Genomic DNA, 22,971 nt, shown 5'->3' with positions numbered 1-22,971 from the left:
TATCCTGCTGCCTTCAGAGGTCTGCTTTTACCTTTCCCCAGCATTGGATCTCCTCCTGCTGTCCTGGGGGTGACTTTGTTCAGCTCCGGTCGCAGGGTGGTTATTATCCTGTAAGGGTTTTTTCATACCGGTGGACTATGGACCTCATTCAGAGCTGCTCGTAAGCGGCAGTACGCTCGTTCTGAGCGATGTTCGCCCATCTGCGCATGCGTACGGTTTGTAATACGCATGCGCGAACCAGTCAGTGCGGCTGAAAATCGTTTGTTCGCTATATAGCGAATGCCTGCTATTTTGAGTGACAGGAGGAGGCATATGTGGGTGGTAACAGGGGAAGGTGCTTGAAAACGGGGAGTGGAAATCAGAACGCAGACGTGCTTAAAGGTCAAAACGGGCGTTTTATGGGTGTGCATAATTAATACAGCAGCGTCATTGACCACGTCACTTGGTTGTTTTATAGTCAGAACTGCTCGCAATATAGTGGTAGGAAAAACCAGCCACAAGAATAGCGAGCAGTTCATACGCTGTTCGATGTACTCGATTAATCTAATAAATAGCGGACATGACGTATGATGCGAGCGGCCAGGGGGCGTATTTTTCAAATAAACGTCCGCATGTTTTGTTCGCTCGTTCAGACATAGAGGCTTCAACAGACCGCAAAGAGCGAACGGTTCATTTGAATAGCCACGCCCTTTTTCTGAACGAGCGAGCGCTAATGGCGTCCGGCTCTGAATCAGGCCCTATATGCCATAAGATATCCAAGTTCAATTTTGATCGCTTGTGACAAGACTACCTCAGTATTTTCTTTGTTTATTTAGTGTTTCCTTTGTTATGTTCTATATATATCCTGATGCGTACTAGGCAGTGACGTCACAAGGGGGGTGCAGGGGGGTGACACCAAGGTGCAGACTCCCCCTCAATAGCAATAATGCAGCACTCGACTCCTGACACTGTGAGGGAGCCGGCACTGCACACAGGGCAGTCCACCCCCCCCACCCCCCCCAGTAAGAAGCATGGGACCACGAGGGTTTGGGATGCAAGCCCATGGCCTCTTTCCATGTGCCCACCCCCCTGCCTACAAGGCCACATCCCCTTTATGCATCGCGCGTACAGTATCCCTCCCCGCACTGCGTGACACCCCGGGAAGGGACCCCACTGGTACTAGGCCTCTGTTTATATTTCTATGAATACTGATTTTATACATTGCTTTATATTGCTGCCCTTATTTATGCTATATTATTTGTTTTGCTTTCTAACATAACTAATTATCCTGTCTCAAATGTATTTTGTTGATGTGGCTGTAAACTTTAAAATTCCAAAAATATACATGATTAAAAGAAGGTTGACAGTTAATAGGTCGACACCAGTTTGTCGACATGCAATAGATCGACATATACAAAAGTCGACAGGTACAAAAGGTCGACAGTGCAAAAGGTTGACATGTTCAAATGGTCGACACATTTTTTGTATTTTAACTTTAATCCTAACCATCCCCCTGGTGCCTAAACCTACCTGTAGCATAACTCTAAGCCTCCTCATAGTGCCTAACCTCAACCTTCCCCTCCAGCAGCCTAACACTACCCCAAGTGCCTTACCCTAACCCTAAATATGTTGAAAAAAAACATAAAAAATGTGTCAACAATTTGTGTATCAACCATTTGAACATGTCAACCTTTCGTCAGTCGTCCTTTCGTCCCTGACGACCTTTTGACCCTGTCGACCTACTGCATGTTGGCCATCTAGTGTCGATCAATTCATTGTTGACCTTTCATTCGGATCCATTACTAGCACCCTGTGTGCAAATCTTTGTTGGAACACAGCCAACTACACAAAAAAAACACAATTCTCACCTATCACTGTAACACTTTCCCACTTACTGTAACACATTCCACATTCCCCCCTCACTGTAACACATTTCCCCCTCACTGTAACACATTTCCCCCCTCATTGTAACACATTCCCCCCCTCACTAAGCCTTGGGAGTCTATCCATCCCTTAATTTCTACAAAAGTAGGTGAAAATTAACATTTTCCCTTTTGTAAAAATGAAGGGTCAGGGCAATCCATTAAGTATTTAGTGCAGGAGATATCACAGGTATCTCCTCCTTACAATTGTGCCCGATAATTTCTACAATTCCCATCACAGGTTCCATCCTCACTGGATGCCGCACAGGGAGTGTCTTAGCCGGTTTGGACACCAACAGGCACTGGGGAGCTGGATCAGACACCGCCGGCCATGCGGGGGAAGGGGGTCCGGCCAGATTGAACATTGGTGGTCGCGGGGGGATACAGGAGCGTGCTGAACAGTCTCAGCTCCCAGTCCCGGCTGCTGCTAGATTCCCTGCCTCCTGAGTTGGACGGTACAGGTGGCGCATGCCCAAACAATTCCCAGCTTACCGAAACCATGATATCTCGGAGGACCACAGTTGAAGCCAGGATCGCAGTGGACCTGGATTCCACATCACTTCACCGGACAGGTGAGCATACATGAATGGCTACATTACACTACTATAGATCGCATTGATGTGATGCGATATATAGTGGTAATTACTGGCAGCTCTTTCATTTTATATATGAATAGATTCCAAAGTACCAATCAATCAGCTCCTGTCACTTTACAAGCTGTGTTTGAAAATGCAAGCAGCTGACTGACACCTGTCACCTCACAGAGCCAGCCCAGAGCCTGACAGCTGGTGACATCACACAGAGAGGGTGTAGCCATAAGTCACCGAGGGCAGAGCGTGCAGGTTGCCAAGGCCATCTCCTTGGCTACGTGGCGGCATTCCCCGGCAACGCTGATTGGTTGGCGGCGATCTGAGTAATGTCCAGCCATCTCAGACCTACCTGGAGGTATTGCATAGTACATAGGTGAAAATCTTGCCTCCCACTCACAACTTTATCTAAAATTTCCTGATGTGCGCCCAGAAATTTTACATACATATATTTTTGAATGCTATTAATGCCTTTTATATTAAGCTACTTGAACAGGACTTTAGTGACAGCAGCCATTTAATTCCAGAACTTACTGTGGAAGCAAATAAGGATCCATGTCTATCCGTGCATTTTCAGTGTAATATCTGCTCAGTGGGGCGCTGAATACATTTTCCATTCTAATCAGCTCCTACATATAGATCAATATGGGAAACATAAAATTACTGATGTAAAATAATTATAAGGAAAAAGGAAAGTGAAAGCTGGATCATATAAGTATTGGGGCTGAGGTCACTGTATGGAATGTTACGTAATTTGCAGATGTAATTTTATGTAACTACAATGCCCTGTCCTGCTTACACGTAATTCAGAGACACACAGGTTATGCACTTTTTGTTATTGCTCCTAGGGCCTTTTTTCAGAGTTGTACGTAAACCTGATTTTTTACGCACAACTCCGATGTTTAATGATTGGCGCACAAAACACAAGTTTTCACATTATTTTAGTAAAAATAATGTTAATAAATAGGTCTTTCATGGTAAGTTTTGTGATGTAGGTCATGCACTATTTTAGTTGCCATTCTTTGTACATTCATTTTTTTTTCTACTTCAGGGTCCATAGGGTATCCACAGGATACCTTGGGGTATAGGTGTGACGTCAGTCGCAGGGCACCAAAGAGTTAAGCTTTCAGCCTCCCAGGATGCACTAGGTCCCCCTCCTATACCCCGCCCCCGGGCCAAGGCACCTCAGTTTAGTTTGGTGCCCGGCCGGAGTCGGGTGCACCTGTTGGAGTGGGGGCTAGAAGAGCCCCTGAAGCTTTTTCTTCATGCAGCTGTGGCTGCACATCTGGATGAACAGCATGGACAGTCAGTCCTGACGTCCATGCTGTCTTCCCTACACCCCGCCGGTACCAGAACGCCGGTACTGATCCGGGGATGCTGGTGGGCGTCTGGGGTCACAGCTAGCGGTGACCCCAGATGCTCCGCACCATGGCCGGATTCAAGGGGGACGGAGGTAAGCAGCGGGGTCCCGCGGTGGGTCCCCGCTGATCACATGGTCCTAAGTCCCCAGGCAGGGGGCTCCCTGGGGACTGGCTGCAGCGTGGAGCCAGGCGACCAACCTGCGCTTCCACTACCCCCTGGGACAGCGGACCGCAGCAGAGCGGTAGCGCTGCGGCGTCCCAGGGGTTAAATGCATGCCAGGGGAGCGCGCCTTCCCTGTCTCACAGCCGGCGCCTCCCCCGCTGCACACAGCCCTCTCTGCATGCTGCCGACTGGTCCTGTGGCAGCGCTCCTCCCCCAGGCCAGCCTCCTCTCTGCTCCTCGGCGGCCATCTTCTCCAGAACGCATGGTGAACGCTGCTGGAAGCGCTGGACGGAAGCATCGTGGTCTGGGTCCCCCCGCATACCTCTCCTCCGCTGTGGCTCAGGTCTGTGTATGCAGCGCTGTGTCCTACCAGGCCCTGTGTCTGTGTAGTTGAGTGATCAGCGCTGTTAGTGCAGGAATTGTTATTTCTCTGCATTGTATGTGACTGTGCTAGCGCTGCCTGTAACTTTTCTTCTCTAAACTGTCAGCTTTATTACTGTCCCTGTTCTTCTGCTAAAGCCCTTGCGGTGCGGTGCTGCAGGGTGGTCTCTCGCCTATTTAATACTTAATTGGTGAGAGAGGTCACATACGTGGTGCCATCATGTCTGAAAGTGATTTTCCCCTCCGGCTACAGTGTACCACGTGCAAAGTACCGTTAGCGGAGGGGGAGGGTAGCGCGGAGGGCCTTTGCCGGCAGTGTTTGTCCATGGCGCGGCCTATTACGGTTACAGCACCGGTACAGGAGCCGCCCTGGGCTTGTTTCGCTCAGGCGTTAACAGCTTTAGTGGGCCAGTTAGCTCCGCAGCCCGCGTTTACTCCGATGGGTTTGTCCCAGCAGTCTGTGGTGTACCCCACAGTCTCCCTATTTCCCCGCTCCCGGGTTCTCAGGAGCCAGCGTGGGTTAACTCCCTGACGAGTTCTGTACAGCACTTGTCGGATGTGTTGCAAGGGGAGTCTGTGATGCGGCCTCATAAAAGGCCGGTGGCGTCTCTGTCCGCTCCTTATGAGGATGACGAAGGGACGTCTGATGATGGGGAGATTCTGGATCCTTACGATCAGGAACCTCTCCATACTAAGGACGCTGATGCTAAGTCCAAAGTATATATTCCTGGACTTATTCGGGCGGTCCGCACAGCCTTGGTGATTGAGGACGCAGTTCCCCCAGCGGCTAAATCTAAGTATGCCTTTTTCAAAGATGTGAAGGGCGATGCCACAGTCTTTCCTCTTTCGGGTCAGTTGGTGGACCATTTAGAGGAGGCGTGGAAACAACCTGGCAAAAGATACCAGCCGCAGAGACGCCTGGCGGTGGCTTATCCGTTCGCGGATAATTATTTTGCTAAGTGGGAATCCCCTCCACAGGTGGATTCTCACGTGACCCGTCTTGTCCGTAGTGCCACATTGCCGATGCCATCCATGTCCTCCCTTAAGGATGCTACGGACCGCAAGGTAGAAATCTGCCTGAAGTCCGCTTATTCCCTTGCAGGGGGGGCAGCACGGCCGGCTATGGCCATTTGCTGGGTTGCCAGAGCGATGGAGCGCTGGGCGGATTCATTAGAGGCTTCTTTTGAATCCGACTGTCCGGCCGAACAGGCGGAGTTGATTGGCAATCTCCGTGATTCGGCCACCTACATCAACGAGGCGGCTCTAGACATTAGTACTCTGGTGTCTAGAATTTCTTCAGCAGCGGTAGCTGCTCGTCTCACCTTGTGGCTGCGATCCTGGAAGGCGGACGCAGATTCCAAGAAAGGTCTGGAAGCGTTGCCGTTTACCGGAGAAGTTCTCTTCGGTCCGGATCTGGATAAGATTGTGGCCACGCTGGCGGCAGCCAAATCTGCTTGTCTCCCGTCGGCCGCTGCTCCTTCTGGTTCGGGACCATCGTCCTTTCGGTCATCTAGGGCCCAGGGCAGGCCCAAACCACAGTCGTTTCCTCGACAGGCTGGCCCTAAGAAATCGGTCAAGCCCCGGAAGCAGGCATGGAGTACCAGACGTCCTGCCCCCAAGCCAGATGACAAGCCTGCGGCCTGACGGTCCGGGCCTCCCTTTGGGGGATCCCAGGGTGGGAGGCCGCCTGCTACAGTTCGCCCAGTGTTGGTCGACCACTACGACAGACACTTGGGTTCTGGAGGTGGTTTCCCACGGATACGCCCTCTCCTTCCGGCACAGACCCCCGGCTCGCTTCTTCACCACGGGTCTCCCATCAGACCGGAACAAGGCTACGGAGCTGCGGAAGGTATTGCACACTATGCTCCAGGCTGGAGTTATAGTGGCTGTTCCATTCTCCCAGAGGGGCCAGGGTTTCTATTCAAATCTATTTTTGGTACAGAAACCCAATGGGTCATATCGTTCGATTCTCAACCTCAAAGCACTCAACAAGTCTTTGCGGGTCCCGAAATTTCGGATGGAGACCCTACGGTCCATCATTCTGGTGCTGGAACCTGGGGTCTACTTGGTGTCATGGGACATACAGGACGCTTACCTGCATGTCCCTATTCTTTTGCGCCATCAACAGTTCCTCAGGTTTGCAATCCGCAGCGACCACTTCCAGTTTTGGGCGTTACCTTTTGGCCTGGCAACAGCACCACGTGTTTTCACCAGGGTGATGGCGGTCATGGCGGCTTCTCTGCGGCTGCAGGGAGTCCGCATGTTGCCGTATTTGGACGACCTGTTATTGGTGGCAGGATCTCCAGAGCTCCTGTTACGCCACTTGGACCTGACCATTGCACTGCTGCAACGGCACGGCTGGCTAATCAACTGGCAGAAGTCCACTCTAATCCCGTCTCGGAGGATTCTGCATCTTGGAGCCTTATTGGACTCGGGACAGCAAAGGATCTTCGTGACGGAGGACAAGATCTCTGCTTTACAGTCAAGGGTGCGCAGTTGCCTGCACAGCCGCCGGGTGTCCTTACACTCTGCGATGAGGTTACTGGGCTCCATGGTGTCGGTGTTCGACATGGTGGAATACGCCCAGTTTCACTCCAGACCTCTGCAGCACCTGATCCTGTCCAAGTGGAACGGGCTGCCTCAGTCTCTGAAGTCCCAGACGATTGTGCTCACCCAGGAGGTTCGCCTGTCCCTTGCGTGGTGGTTACAGACGACCCACCTCAACAAGGGACGTCCGTTCTGGGTTCCAAATTGGGTCCTGTTGACAACGGACGCCAGTCTTCGGGGCTGGGGAGCAGTTTCGGGTCCACACTTGTTCCAGGGCAGGTGGACGCCGACAGAAGCGGAGCTTCCAATAAATATCTTGGAACTCCGTGCGGTCTTCAATGCTCTCCAGCAGGCACAGCGGTTTCTCCAGGGTCGCCCGGTGCAGGTCCAGTCGGACAACGCTACCACCGTGGCCTACATAAACAGGCAAGGAGGAACTCGCAGTCGGGCGGCTCTCGTAGACGTCTCTCGGATCCTGGTTTGGGCGGAGCGCAATCTTCCGGCCATATCAGCGGTCTTCATCCCGGGAGTGCTAAATTGGGAGGCGGACTTTCTAAGTCGCCAGGACGTTCATCCGGGGGAATGGTCCCTGCACCCGGACGTTTTTCAACTACTGGTGGACAGGTGGGGTCTTCCAGAAATCGACCTCATGGCGTCCCGGCACAACAACAAGTTGCCGGTGTACGGGTCTCGCACAAGAGACGAAGGGGCGTCTCTGGTGGATGCTCTGTCCGTCCGGTGGACGTTCCGGTTCGCATACCTGTTCCCTCCGGTCTCCCTTCTTCCACGGGTAATCCGGAAATTCAAACAGGAAGGAGGGACGCTCCTGTTGATAGCTCCCGCGTGGCCCAGACGGCACTGGTTCTCAGACCTTCAGGGTCTGTCCGTGGACAGTCCTCTGCGGTTGCCGCTACGACCGGACCTTCTGTCTCAGGGTCCTTGCCTTCACCCGGACCTGACTCGGCTGTCTTTGACGGCGTGGCTGTTGAGACGGCCATGCTGAGGTCCCGGGGGTTTTCCAGCTCTGTGGTGCGTACCATGTTACGAGCTCGGAAACCGTCTTCCGCGAGGATATACCATCGCGTGTGGCATACGTTCTTCCAGTGGTGTCGACCGAGAGGTTATGCACCGCGGGAGTTTCGTCTGTCTCGGATTCTCGCCTTCCTGCAAGCGGGACTAGATCATGGGCTTCGCCTTGCTTCTTTGAAGGTACAGGTTTCGGCCCTATCTGTCTGGTTTCACCGTAGGATTGCTACAATCCCGGATGTGCGCACCTTTATGCAGGGTGTTCTCCGCATTCAGCCGCCCTTTGTTCCACCTGTGGCGCCTTGGGATTTGGCTGTGGTCCTGAGGGCTCTCCAAGGACCGCCGTTTGAACCACTGGGCTCAGTGGATCTTAAATGGCTAACAGCTAAGACTGTTTTCCTTCTGGCCATTGCTTCGGCCAGACGTGTTTCTGAGTTAGGGGCTCTTTCTTGTAGACCCCCTTTCTTGGTTTTTTATGGGAACAGGGCAGTGCTCCGCACTCGGCCCGAGTTTCTTCCCAAAGTTGTTTCCCAGTTTCATGTTAACGAGGAAATAGTTGTTCCGGCCTTTAACTCACCGGGTCTTTCCGTGGGTGAGGCCTCTTTGGATGTTGTGCGGGCCTTAAGGACTTATGTTGACCGCACTTCTTCGTTTAGGAAGTCGGACGCTTTGTTTGTCCTCTATGGCTTCCGTAAAAAGGGTTGGCCTGCTTTAAAGCAAACTTTGGCAGCCTGGATTCGTATGGCTATTTCTGAAGCTTATCTTCATGAAGGCCTACCGGTCCCTCCTTCTCTGAAGGCTCATTCCACTAGGTCTGTGGGTCCTTCGTGGGCAGCTCGACGTGGTGCCTCGGCAGTTCAGATCTGCAAGGCTGCTACGTGGTCTTCTGTCCATACCTTCGTGAGGTATTACAGGTTTGACACCTTCGCCTCTCAGGATGCTTCCTTCGGGCGGCGGATTCTCCTTTCTGCACAGGAGCATCCCCACCCTTAAAGGATACTGCTTTGGGACATCCCCAAGGTATCCTGTGGATACCCTATGGACCCTGAAGTAGAAAATATGAGATATGGTAAGAACTTACCCTTGTTATCTCTATTTCTACGAAGTCCATAGGGTTCCACAGGACTCCCGCCCTGTCGCACCTGTGCTGCAGATGGGCTTTGCTCTGGTCACCGGTTTTCCGTCTCCCTCTGGTGAGAATGTGATTCTTGTATGTGTCCAGATCTTTGTTCTCTCTCTTCCTTCTCCTCCTCCGGCCTATGGCTTGGTAACTAACTGAGGTGCCTTGGCCCGGGGGCGGGGTATAGGAGGGGGACCTAGTGCATCCTGGGAGGCTGAAAGCTTAACTCTTTGGTGCCCTGCGACTGACGTCACACCTATACCCCAAGGTATCCTGTGGAACCCTATGGACTTCGTAGAAATAGAGATAACAAGGGTAAGTTCTTACCATATCTCATATTATTTCCTTCAGTTGATATGGCCTCCAGAACTGAACACCGTATTCTAGAAGAGGCCGTACCAGTGACTTATACAGGGGCATTATTACTTCTTTATTCTTGCTACTGATTCCTCTCCCTATAATACAACTAATCACCTGACTTGCTTTTCTCATTGCTCTTTTACAGTGCTTACCTGCCTTCAATCACCTTTCCTCCTCTGTAGTATCCATTATACAGTAGTACCCTTGATACTATATTTAGCCTTTAGGATTTTGAGACTCAAGTGCATGATTTGGCATTTTTTCGTATTAAACTGTAGTTTCCATGTTCTTGATTAAGACAAGTAAATAAAAAAAAATACATGACCTATATCCTAACAGCTAGCTTATTCTCATACGTTCTTGAAATAATAACTAACCGACTAGATAAGCAAATTATTCTTGTTTTTTTTGTACTAGTCATCTGTTATTTTTATTTTATTTCATTGAAATATTTCTTTAGAATTTGTGCGTCAAAAAAATTTCTCTATTAAAAATTTGATTTAAAAAATGTATGAGATTATTAAATACTTTTTTCATAATATGGAGCCTAGCAAGTAATATTTGCAGGATACCCGCAAATATTCCATATCTCCTATCATGTAGGAACCACAGTATAGGTTTCTATGGGGGCTGCAAAGCTGTCAGATTTACCAAGCAGCTTGGCCCCGAGGGGCACCCGAACCAGGAAGCAGTGTGATAGTGTTACGCTATCACACAGATTCCAGCCCTTTGCCAGGATAGGAAGAAATGCATGATATACTACTGTATAATACTGTATCACACTGAGCGGTAGATTTACTATGCTGCGGTGTTCAAAGCCACTAATGATTATCGACTTTGATCAAATATTTTATAATGGCAATATGAATAAATGCTAAACAAGCCTAGTTTAGCACTCATTCCTATTGCCGTTTTAAATCCCTCAGTTAAAGCCATTGATCATTGTGGTTATGGATAAATTGCAGGGTAGCAAACCTACCCGTGAGAATTTGAAAAACACTATAATATTACATTGGTAATGAGTAATTGATGATTTAATTGAGTTACTTTTTTCATACAGTAAATAACACTGTATAATGGTAAACACAGTATTTATGAAAAATAAGTCATATACACAGTCATATACACAGAGGGCCTGATTCAGAGGTGGACAGTATGTTTTTATACTGCGCATATGTTGGGATTGGTTACAGATGGAGGTTGCAGTGAGAATCTGGATGCAGAGTGATCGACAGTCAGTGTGCCTATATACAGTAGGTGGTAACGGGGAGGGGGTGGCTAGTCAAATGCAGGCATGTCAAGAGCGTTTTGTGGGGGTGTTGCAGCCAGCGACTGCGTCTGTATACGCTCTAGCAATGGCCCCGGTGGCTTCGTTCCGATGCACATTCTAAGCAACCATAGTGTTTATCAGAAGATCTATGAGGCGTCTTTAAACGCAAGTGGCAGATTAGAGACGCGGTAGGAGTCTCTGCACAAATGTCATTGGCTGCAGCATTAGCATATAGTCACAGCATACGCAGTCACGAATGAAATAGCATCCACCTCTGAATCATAACCACATTGGTAATATTCTGTTCAATGGTGAAAAGATAGAAGTCAATCTTGTACCAAATGTTTTGGAAATATTCACTTTATACATCGTATGAAACGTCTTACTTGGTACCATGTTTAGATCATATTGCTCTGAACATCATCTGCAATTGTAGAATTTAAGTGTCCGGGTCATTCATCAAAAGTGTAAAGCAGGAGATATTACAGATATCTCCTGCTTACCGGAATGGTCCGCTGTCCCCATACACAGGGCCGGCCCTAGCCCAATTTTTATGGTAAGCGAGTTTATTTTTTGGTGCCCCCAGGCATATTGTTGCGCATGCCCAAACAAATTAAGGGACCGTGGTCTCATGGAAAAAGCCGTAACCATGACACACCCCTTTCTCGTCACTCTGGGAACAGTCCTTTCCATTCCATATGCACCTTAATGCAGTCCCCCCAGTAGTGCCCCTTATACAGTACCCCCAGTATGCAATGCCCCCAGTAGTGGTACCACTTATGCAGGCCCCCAGTAGTGCCCCTTATACATTTCCCCAGTAGTGGTCGCCCTTATGCAGGCCCCCAGTAGTGATCCCCTCTATGCAGTGCCTCCAGTAGTTGCCCCCCCTGTGCAGTACCCCTTGTGCCTCAGGAGTGGTCCCCCTTATGCAGTCCCCCAGTAGTGCCCATTATATAGTGCCCCCAGTAGTAGTCCCGCCTATGCAGTGCCCCCAGTAGTGGTCCCCCCTATGCAGTGCCTCTTATACAGTGCCGCCTGTAGTGGTCCCCCTATGCAGCGCCCCTTGTGCCCCAGGAGAGGTCCCCCTTATGCAGGCCTCCAGTAGTGCCCCCAGTAGTGATCCCCCCTCTGCAGTGCCCCTTATACAGTGCCCCCAGTAGAGGTCCCCCCTGTGCAGTGCCCCCAGTAGTAAGCCCCTTATATAGTGCCCCCAGTAGTAGTCCCCCCTATGCAGTGCCCCTTATATAGTGCCCCCAGTAGTAGTCCCCCCCATGCAGTGCCCCCAATAGTGGTACCCCTTATGCAGTGCCCCTTAAATAGTGGCCCCAGTTATAGTTCCCCCCTATGCAGTACCCTCAGTATTGCCCTTTATATAGTGCCCCCAGTTCTGGTCCCCCGATGCAGTGCCCCCAGTGGAAGTCCCCCCCTTGTAGTGCTCCTAGTAGTAGTCCCCCCCTTGTAGTGCCCCTAGTAATAGCCCCCACATAGTGCCCTTAGTAGTAGCCCCCCCTTGTAGTGCCCCTAGTAGTAGTCCCCCCCTTGTAGTGCCCCCAGTGGATGTCTCCCCCCCTATGCAGTGCCCCCAGTAGTGGTCCCACGATGCAGTGCCCCTAGTAGTAGTCCCCCCTTGTAGTGCCCCTAGTAGTAGTTCCCCCCCTTGTAGTGCCCCTAGTAGTAGTCCCCCCCCTTGTAGTGTCCCTAGTAGTGGTCTCCCCCCTTGAAGTGCCCCCCCAGTAGACACACACGTAATAAAAGGAAAACAATGAAACACTTACCTGCATCCCCGCTCCTGCTCCCGCCGCCGCCATCCGCTCCTCCGTCCGTCCTACAGGGCCAGCCCGCTCTGCATCATGGGAGAGACGTCATGACGTCTCTCCCATTACCCACTGCGGGAGCCAGAAGATGGAGCTCATGAGTGAGCTCCAGCCCGGCTCCGGCAGTGGGCGCAGCAGTCAATGAGAGTCTGACAGATTCTCATTGGCTCCTAATTAAAACAAACACACAGCTGCCGGCGCCGGCGGCTGTGTGTTTGTCACTGTGTAGTGCTGACCGAACTCCGTCTGGTCAGCACTACACGTGCGGTGCAGTTGTGTCACTGAGACGCAGTCTGCCCACGGCCCGCATGGTCGCAGCTGAGGCGCCCTCCACTATGTGGCGCCCTACTCAGCTGCGTGCCATGTGTATCCAAAGAACCGGCCCTACCCATACACTAGTATGGGGACAGAATTCATCAAGCTCTATTACAGGAGCATTTGCCATCGTGAGAGTTTTTAGAAGTGAGTTTTAGAAGTGATGTTGCCTATAGCAACCAATCAGATTCTACTTAACATTTAACTAGCACCTTCTAGAAGATAATAGCTAGAATCTGATTGGTTGCTATGGGCAACATCACTTCTAAAACTCCCTTCTAAAAACTCTCTCTTTAGTAAATTTACCCCTAATGTCAATTGTAAAACACACAGAATAAAGAAGAAATCCAAAATGCGAGTAGTGTCTCTGATTCATAGTGAACGCAGATTCCTGATTATCGGGAATATGCGAGTGTGCAGAATGGGTCCTGCTAAGACGCACGCAAGCCCTTGAATGCCTCAGCCTGATTGACGGAGGGAGCTCCGTCGTGCGCATGCGCCAGAGGCGACGAGCGAAGGATTTTCCTTCGCTCGTAGTGTCTCTTCAAAGGGGGCGTGCTGTCGATGTTGACTGACAGCACGCCCCCTTTGGTGGGCGTGCCTCCCTGACGGGGGCGTTCCCACGGGAACGCCTCCCGTCAGAAGCCGGCCCACTGACATCACTAGTGATGTCAGTGGGAGTGATTTTGGCTCTGATAGAGCCAAAATCACTCCGAGCCTTGTGGTTGAAAAACTCAACCACAGGCTTTTGTACGCAGTTTCGATGGTCGCGATGGTCACGACCATCGCGGCCATCAAACTGCACGCTCGTATAGGCTGTGGGTGGTGACCCACAGCTATACGAGCGTCCAGGAGGACGCTCCATAGTTATGGAGGACGGCCCTCATTCAGAGCGTGCGCTCTGCTCAGAGCGTACGGCTCTGAATGAGGGCCATTGTGCCTTATAACCAATGTTGGGAAATGACACTAATGATCCCATTTGAATGTATATATCTGTTTATATTTTTTTAGACAACAGGTACATAATGGGGTAAGGTGCAATCAGGGAGATTACTAGACACTTCAGGGAGACAGGGAGATTGCTACTATTTCAGGGGGTTCTCCCTGACAATGAGGGAAAGTTGGCAAGTATGGCCCAGGGACTGCGTGGACGTACGCAGTCTGCTGGGCTCGCAAGCCGGCCAGCCTAAGTAAGCTGAAGCCGTCCATCATCGCATGTCATACACCTCCTGCTTCATTTGCATTATTGCAAGGATCGCAATTTCAAAGCTGCCTGCGTGCACTACACACTACAGTATATGCCTGCGTGCACTACACACTACAGTATATACCTGCGTGCACTACACACTACAGTATATGCCTGCGTGCACTACACACTACAGTATATGCCTGCGTGCACTACACACTACAATATATGCCTGCGTGCACTACACACTACAGTATATGCCTGCGTGCACTACACACTACAGTATATGCCTGCGTGCACCACACACTACAGTATATGCCTGTGTACACTACACACTACAGTGTATGCCGGCGTGCACTACACACTACAGTATATGCCTGCATGCACTACACACTACAGTATATGTCTGCGTGCACTACACACTACAGTATATGCCTGCATGCACTACACACTACAGTATATGTCTGCGTGCACTACACACTACAGTATATGCCTGCATGCACTACACACTACAGTATATGCCTGCGTGCACCACACACTACAGTATATGCCTGCGTGCACTACACACTACAGTATATGCCTGCGTGCACCACACACTACAGTATATGCCTGCGTGCACTACACACTACAGTATATGCCTGCGTGCAATACACACTACAGTGTATGTCTGCGTGCACTACACACTACAGTATATGCCTGCATGCACTACACACTACAGTATATGTCTGCGTGCACTACACACTACAGTATATGCCTGCATGCACTACACACTATATTATATGTCTGCGTGCACTACACACTGCAGTATATGCCAACGTGCACTACACACTACAGTATATGTCTGCGTGCACCACACACTACATTATATGTCTGCGTGCACCACACACTGCAGTATATCCCTGTGTGCAGCTTTGCAATTGCGATCCTTGGTGAATCAGACCATAGTCTATAATATCACAGTAAATGGCACTACCTCATACTAAAAATAGGAGAAGTATAAACAGTGAAATACTGTATATACACATGTGCTAGGTATTTGTAAGGGGGTTAACCCTACAATTTATTCTAAGTGATGTAAGAATAAGACAAACTTCAAAATGACAATAACAATACAGAATCTGACAGGACAAAACTTTCAGACATCACTTTTTAAGCACCTATATGAAATCCGCATTCTCCTGCTAAACAGCCCTTCTGTCTCACCACTAAGCTCCATTTCAATTTGCCTGGGTGTGTGCTAGCATTTTTACAATACATTTCTGTGGCCTACAGTACATGTGGTATGTTTTGCCCAATAGGAGTACATAATAGGAGTACATAAGGAAGTGTTCGTTGATTTTCTTGGTGTTTTTGTAGGTGATTTTGAAGTGCACATTCCAAATCAACCATTTTGACACTCTTAAAAATCAACCCACATCGCATTCGATTTTGATTTGATTTTATATTTTGCTTTTGTTTACATGGTTAGAATTACAACAGCATTATTAATAATTTTCATGTTGATTTTATTTGAGGTGATATTTTAATGCATAACTAAATAATGTCATGTTGTTATGAATTAGGATATATGATTTTGTGCATTATTTTCTCTTTTATTGGTATGGCACTAAGGAGCTTATTCAGACCCGGTCGTTAGCTCTACGAGCTCGCGACCGGGTCGATGTTGCTCCAGTGCGCATGTGCACGACGGAGCCGGCTCCGTCGTGCGCATGCGCGAGACCCGTCTAACGAGGGGTGATCCGTCGTTAGGGGTCTCGTAGCAGACGGGGTGAGCTGTCGATGTTGAGTAACAGCTCGCCCCGTTTGCTGGGCGGGCCGGGGGCATCCCAGAGGATCTTTCAGAACGACCGCTTGTATCCTACGACCGCCTCTGAATGAGGCCCTATATTCTGTTCAATGTTATTTAGTTATCAGATATAGGGCCGGATTCAATTAGGTGCGAAATCGGACGATAATTTCACTGGCGATAAATTTGGGTGATTTCGCTGGTAAAATCGGACGATTTTCACCAAAAACCAGGTGAAAGAAAATGGGTAGGTGCGATAAAAAAAACAGGCGAAAATAGGTGAAAAAGTCAGAATATTGCGTCTGTACCCCAAAAAATGGCTGACATACATTGGAAATCAATTTAGAAGTGTATTATTGGCCATAATAAAAGCATTTTAATAAAAGCGTCGGTTGCCGGTAATTTGCATATATAAAAAAATGTTAACAACTTATAGAAATTAGGAATTACTGTTCCACGTAAATTGGGGGTATGTTAAAATGGGTGCAAGTATATTTTCATGTCGTAAAAGTGCACTTTTAAAAACCGTTAAAAAACGCCTTCTTGCAACCACTTGCAATGTTTAAAACACTTGACGCATCCATATAGCCCCCCGAAATACCAGACCCATTTTCATCGATTTATTTTTCCACCCAAAATTTGACTGGTCGTTTTTCGCCAAAGTACGAAAAACTTTGGGGTAATTTATCATTAGAGGGGGTGTCCAAAGGGTTCTGAAAGAAATCCCCAAATTTTTAAGCAAAAATAGGGATTTTGCATATTTTTTCACCTGGTCTGAGATAGTGAAAACTTTTCACCTGTTTTACACTATCCCATTATTGCGGGTGCGATAATTTGCAGCAAAATCGGACGATTTCGAATCTAATTGAATCCGGCCCATAGTAGATATGGGAAATGTGTTAAACTGTGATAATGTATTACATTACATTGTAGATTCTGATGTACGGATGTGTCAGGAACAGAAATGAGGAATATGCTAGGCATAACTTTACACTTAGGCAGATGACATAATTCTTGTCCTACTCAAATTGTTCCTATGTAATTTAGTGGCTGAGCTACAAAAGGAGAAATTGCATTAATCTCATATGTTTTTTTATTTCCCTTTGGATTATGTAGGAAGTTTCCTTGAGGACTATTGCAGAGGAAGATTCCCTTTGGATTCAGCAGTGTAATAGGTGCTGCATGGTGGCACAATGGTTAACTTTGCTGCCTCACAGCACTTGGGTCATGGGTTAGATTCCAACCAGAGCTCTATCTGTGTGGAGTGTGTATGTTTTCCCCATGTTTGGCGGCTCTGGTTTCATCCCTCAATCTAAAAACATACTGGTAGGTTAACTGTCGTCAAAAACAGTAGCTGTGTATAAAGGTCAAATAGAAAGACAAACAGACACGCTTTCTCGCTTATTATATATAGATTACCTCTTGACTGATATAGTTTAGTTCATGACAAATTGGTTGCATTAAACTTTTGAAGTTTTCTTGATCATCAATGTTATCGAGGAAATCTTTGATCTGAAATACAAAATGTGAAAAAACTATATATTTCCCTGTTCAAATAAATAATCCATGCAATTTGCTAATGTTACATGTTGTTAAAAAAAGAGATCATGGTAGTTATATTATTTTACAGCACAACACAAAACCCTTTTTTTTTTAAATATAAAGGTGGATTTGAATTCAGATTGGAGCAAACGTGGAAAAATGTCCTATATCTACTAAACAGGCTACACTAGTGATCTCTCAGTCACAAGAACAGGCTGCATTAGTGATCTCTCAGTCACAAGGACAGGCCGCACTAGTGATCTCTCAGTCACAAGGACAGGCTGCACTAGTGATCTCTCAGTCACAAGGACAGGCTGCACTAATGATCTCTCATTCACAAGGACAGGCTGCACTTGTGGTCTCTTAGTCACAAGGACAGGCTGAACTAATGATCTCTCAGTCACAAGGACAGGCTGCACTAATGATCTCTTAGTCACAAGGACAGGCTGCATTAGCGATCTCTCAGTCACAAGGCAGGTTGCACTATTGATCTCTCAGTCACAAGCACAGGCAAGACTAATGGTCCTTCATTCACAAGGACAGGCTGCACTACTGATCTCTTAGTCACAAGGACAGGCTGCACTACTGATCTCTTAGTCACAAGGACAGGCTGCACTAGTGATCTCTCAGTCACAAGGACAGGCTGCACTAGTGATCTCTCAGTCACAAGGACAGGCTGCACTAGTGATCTCTCAGTCACAAGGAAGGACTAAGCAGAACTGGAATCACATGAAAATGACAAATAGTAAGTAAGACAAGGGTAATATAAATTAAAGAGACACACACATCCAATGCCCTGCAGCCACACACTACATAGATTTTCTTAGCTGGAATGGTTTTATACTGACAATTACAGTTTACTTCTTATAGTTACAACTACTAGGCCACCTGCGCAGGAGCAACTAGCTTCATGTGTAAGGTGTTGACTGCAATGTGTGAGGTCCTGCGTTGAAGTCCAGAGAATTACATTACTGAGAAATGTGTGTTTTAAGTTAAGGGGGATGTAACTGAAGGACAAGGTGCCCACAAATCACACTGTTGCTCTGGGCGCCAAGCCTTATTGTACCTCTCAGTCCGTCGGGTCGGAGGATTAGGCGGGCTGTGTTTGTTTTATGTATACAGGGTCCCACATTTCTGATGGCAGCCCTGCCTTTAAGGGATGTAATTAATCTATTTTTGTACACTACTGCACTTGTTAGTACATTTCATTTCATAGTATGGCGTGTCTCACTTTACTCCTTCTGATGCAAGGTGCTGGGCAAATCAGGCTAAAATAAGAATCTGAAGATAATATGCAGATTCTCTATGGAGACATGTATCGAAGTAGATGAACCATTGAAAACAGAATATCTAGAAGGCCGGCGAGTAACCTGATCCTTGTACCTACTATTGTCTATGCAAAGAATTTTTTTCTGTTGAAATCTGGCTATTGACCTCTGTCTTACCTGAAAGTTAACAAAGTGTCTCATTAATAGTCCCTGTCATTTAAATGAGTACTTACCACTTCTGGTAAATCTTCAAAATGTTCATCTTTCACCATTTTGACAGTAGGATCTCCATTTATATCCTGCATAAAGGAAAATAAATTAAAAAACTGTCTCGCACAGTTATCTTACACCTCCCAATATTTGGCAACAATAGACCCAGATGATCACATCACACCACCGAAAGTGACAGATAAATACTGCTTACCAGAGGCTGCTTTATATTTGGTGGCTGATGATGACTCTGCATTATAGTAGCCACAAAACATTTCCCCAACAGATTTCTTATGCTCTTACCTAATGTATCATGTGTACCACACACCTCTTAAGGTGCATACACACACAACGATTTTTTGAACGATTATCGTTTGAAAAAATCGTTCACTTTCTGAGTCAAACGATAAACGATTATTGTTCATGCGCGTTCACGTTTGTAGTTTGTAGTTCAGTCAGACTTGTCAACTCAACGATTTTCATTAAGTTAATATGCAAAAATCGTTTGTAGTTCATAAAAATCGTTCATTACATTTAAATGAACATAGTAAATGAACAACTTTAGTAAACGATTTTAGTTCATTTTTCAAAGGTAGAAAATCGTTTACTAAAATCGTTCATTAACTCAATCGTTGTGTGTGTATGCAGCTTTATTCTTAGTTGATTTTGTAAGGACTATCTTTACCGTCTATTTCAGATTATTATATGTAATTTACATAAATATGTTTGAGCTTTTGAAATAAAAAGATACTAATATAACATGTAATATTATATGGGACAGTAAAAATTAAATCTTACTGCTAAGAGACAATGAAATGACTTTTCCAAAACAAGAAGTCTGAAATTATTTTATGTATTACATTAGCTTAATTCAAGTTATACATTTTAGTAAATCAAGAGTGCAACCAAAAGTATATATAAGGGTTTGAAACATAAAAACAACAAAAGATAGGCATAAATTGACAATGATAATTAGTGCAGGCTATCCTTAGATCAGGATGTTGTTTCATGTTGTTTCCTACGGGTACAAGCAAGTGGCTCATTAGTGAAAATTAAGACAACAGTGGACAACATTGCCCTGATGCAGGGAAAAGGGATAAAATAGATAATCTTGGCTTCATGGTAAAGGGGCATGACAAATCTGACTTGTCCCGTACGATGATGAAGGGGTACCGATCCTGTTGTACCACTGTTATCCAGGTGTCACTGCCAAATACAGTGTGAATCCAATGGCTGTCCACCCACCATATGGTAAAGGAGTGTTGCTCTCAAGCTTATTCCATCTCTGGGACATAGAGGAGCTAGTTCTAGGTCCAGTTTATTGTTTAACAGGAACAGATACACATACTGATTAGACATTGGTAACTTTTATATGTGATCATTGCTGCTATTTTTATTTTAATGCACTTGATTTTTAAACTTCTTATTAATAAACTCATTATGGTTTACAATCTATGAAACCGTCCATCTATTATATGTAGCGCTGGTATCTGTTTTGTATTCTTATGCTTTTCTGTGTTTAGGGACTGACTATCCCTGGTTTACCAGCTGCTTTCTGACAATGCGTCTATATCCATTTGCTCTACTGAATCCAGTGGCTGCAGTGATAATACACAATAATTATGCAGTATAACTCACCAGCTCTAGATGTAGCAGAGTGCTAGTGAAGTTACATCTGCAGCAGGATTTGTCCATCAGAACAGCCTGGAGCCAGCAATGTAGATCACCGACTGAAGGTATAGAAAGAGTGCTACTTGTAGTATACATGCAGCAAATATCAGCGGCTGGGAAATCCGTGTAAGTGTACTGGTAAGACCTGGGCCGGGAAACGGTGGCTGTGGTCAGCGCTGCCATCAGAAATTGTGGGGCAGATAGCTCCATGTGTATGGTGTATGACACTCTGATGTCATGTGAGAGGTCATAGGTTTGATTACCGTTAATGACAGTATTTTGAAATGAGTGTGGCCAGATGGAGGGGGAGTCAGCCAGGGAGGAGATAGGGGTGGCTGAGAGATGCCGGGGATAGAAGAAGAGAAAGCTACAAGTGAGAATGATTATAAACAGAAAATTGACAAGCCAGAACAGCGCCCAATACCCTGTGGTGCCCTCTGCCGTGGCACATGTCGCACCACCTTAGTTATGGCCCTGAATACATGTAGTAGGGGCTAGGAGAAAAAAAAAACATGTTTACATAGTTCTATGAAACTGAATCAAATGACTTCTCAAGAAGTCAAAAGCAGATTGTCACACATCGAGGTCTTAGTCCCACTTATCTTAGGTTTGTCTGTGCTTCATCTGGCCATCAGCGGCATCCCTGAAGCATTGCTTCTCCATTGTATACAAACAGTCTGCCTGCTTGGGCGTATCCAACTGGCCATATTGGATTCTGTCATGTGATTCTCCAAGTCCACCCGAATTCCAGAAGCTGCGCTCAAATGGTTTGGTTATTCAATTAGCACTGGGAACGCCCTATTTAAACAAGCTATGGGGACCAGCTCATTGCTAGAACAACTCCCTTCCTTCTCATGAAGATAGTTCCCCGACTCCGTGCTTCAGTTGCTTCCAGCTCTATTCCTGTGTTTCTCAGCAAGTTTCTCCAAAGTGCCTGTTTTACAGCAAGTACTCTGAATTCTCCAAAGAGCTTGTTTCACAGCAAGTACCACAGATGTGACCTCATACATCATTACTGCAGTCGCTTCAAACAACCCTTCACGGTGTGCCAGGTCCCGTGCTACTCATCACTTCTTGCATTTTCAGTATTTATTTATCTGAGTGCCGCACCTGCCAGCTGTTTGTTAGTAATTTTTTGTGGGGGCACCAGAGCAATGTATATTGTGACATGGTATATATGACGGAGGCAGGAGTAAAAGTAGAAGTGTTTAGAATTTTTGTATTTTTATTGGTTTCAGAAATATATATCTCTTTTATTTTTGTTTTAATACTACCTGCATCTCATTTATATAGTTCGCTGGACCTTCGGCGCACGCGCAAAAAAGTGAGTGTGGTCAATTAGAAGGGGCGTGTCTTTATGATGTGTCCCCTTTTCGTCACTCTTGGGGGCATGCCCGGCACTTACGAACATGCCAGGCAGCCCCCAAGGGCCGCGGTCAGGGTTATTAGATGTCGGGCGCATGCGCCCAGCATCCATTCACCGGCGGTGACTGCTGCTCTGCCGTTTCCCCCCCACGAGACACTGCGGCCCCCGGGTGGAGGACAGAACCCGCAGGCTGTTTCAGCGGGGTGCCGCGTTGGAGGGCAGGGTGCTTTCTGCCCTTCAGAATTAGGGCAGGAGGTGGCGCCCCGCTGAAACAGCCTAGCGGGAACGCTAATATATCTATCTAGGCCTGCCATACTATCTTTTAAACTGGGACACTCATAAATTAAAAAGTTTATGTGGCTGATTAAAAACAGGTGAAATTAAGTCAGGCAGCCACGCAGTCTGTAATTCATGAGTGGGATGGATATAGGCGTGTATATATTTGGAATTCAAAGATGATGAACATCCTGGAAGGCCTCGCACATCAAAAACAAATGAAAATGTGGAAAAAATTTAGAAAATTGTTCGAATTGACCATCGACTCAATGTCCGAATGATAGCTGAAATGGTAAACATCGGCAAAGAAACTGTTAAGCAAGTTTTGCATAAAGAAGTTTGTGCTAAGATGGTTCCAAGGCTTCTCACTGCCGAGCAGAAATAAAATCGAAAGCAAATTTGTACAGACATTTTGGAATACATTCAAGCAGATTCACATTTTTTAGATAAAGTTATTACCTGTGATGAAACGATCCTGAAACAAAACGCCAGTCCATGCGCTGGAAAACACCATCTTTACCAAGGATGAAGAAAGCTGATCAAAGCAAATCCAAATTCAAAGCCATGTTAATTGTTGTCTTTGATATCAAGGGTGTTATTTTGGAAGACAGGGTACCAGGAGGCGCAACAGTGACTCAACATTACTACAAATATATTCTAGCAACTTTGAGAGAGAGAATCAGAAGAGAGAGACCAGAGTTGTGGAAAATTGGTTTCATCCTCCATCAGGACAACGTACCAGCCCACACCGCTCTCTCTGTGAAGCAGTATTCAGCCGAGAAACAGTGCAGAGTTAGAATATCCTCCATACTCGCCAGACC

General features: G+C 47.0%; 1 protein-coding gene across 1 annotated transcript in view; it reads right to left on the bottom strand.

Moving 5' to 3' along the window:
• Positions 1-22,971, bottom strand: part of LOC148501334 (uncharacterized) — a 131,804-nt gene that overhangs the window by 85,600 nt on the left and 23,233 nt on the right. The window contains 3 exon segments of the mRNA XM_088450672.1: positions 3,023-3,117; positions 17,237-17,329; positions 18,861-18,926. Of these exon segments, the coding sequence (XP_088306798.1) occupies positions 3,023-3,117; positions 17,237-17,329; positions 18,861-18,926 (254 nt within the window).

This window comes from Taudactylus pleione, unplaced genomic scaffold (genome assembly GCF_031769625.1).
Source record: "Taudactylus pleione unplaced genomic scaffold, aTauple2 ptg000520l, whole genome shotgun sequence".
Taxonomy (NCBI): domain Eukaryota; kingdom Metazoa; phylum Chordata; class Amphibia; order Anura; family Myobatrachidae; genus Taudactylus; species Taudactylus pleione.
This window is presented reverse-complemented; position numbering and strand designations above follow the sequence as displayed.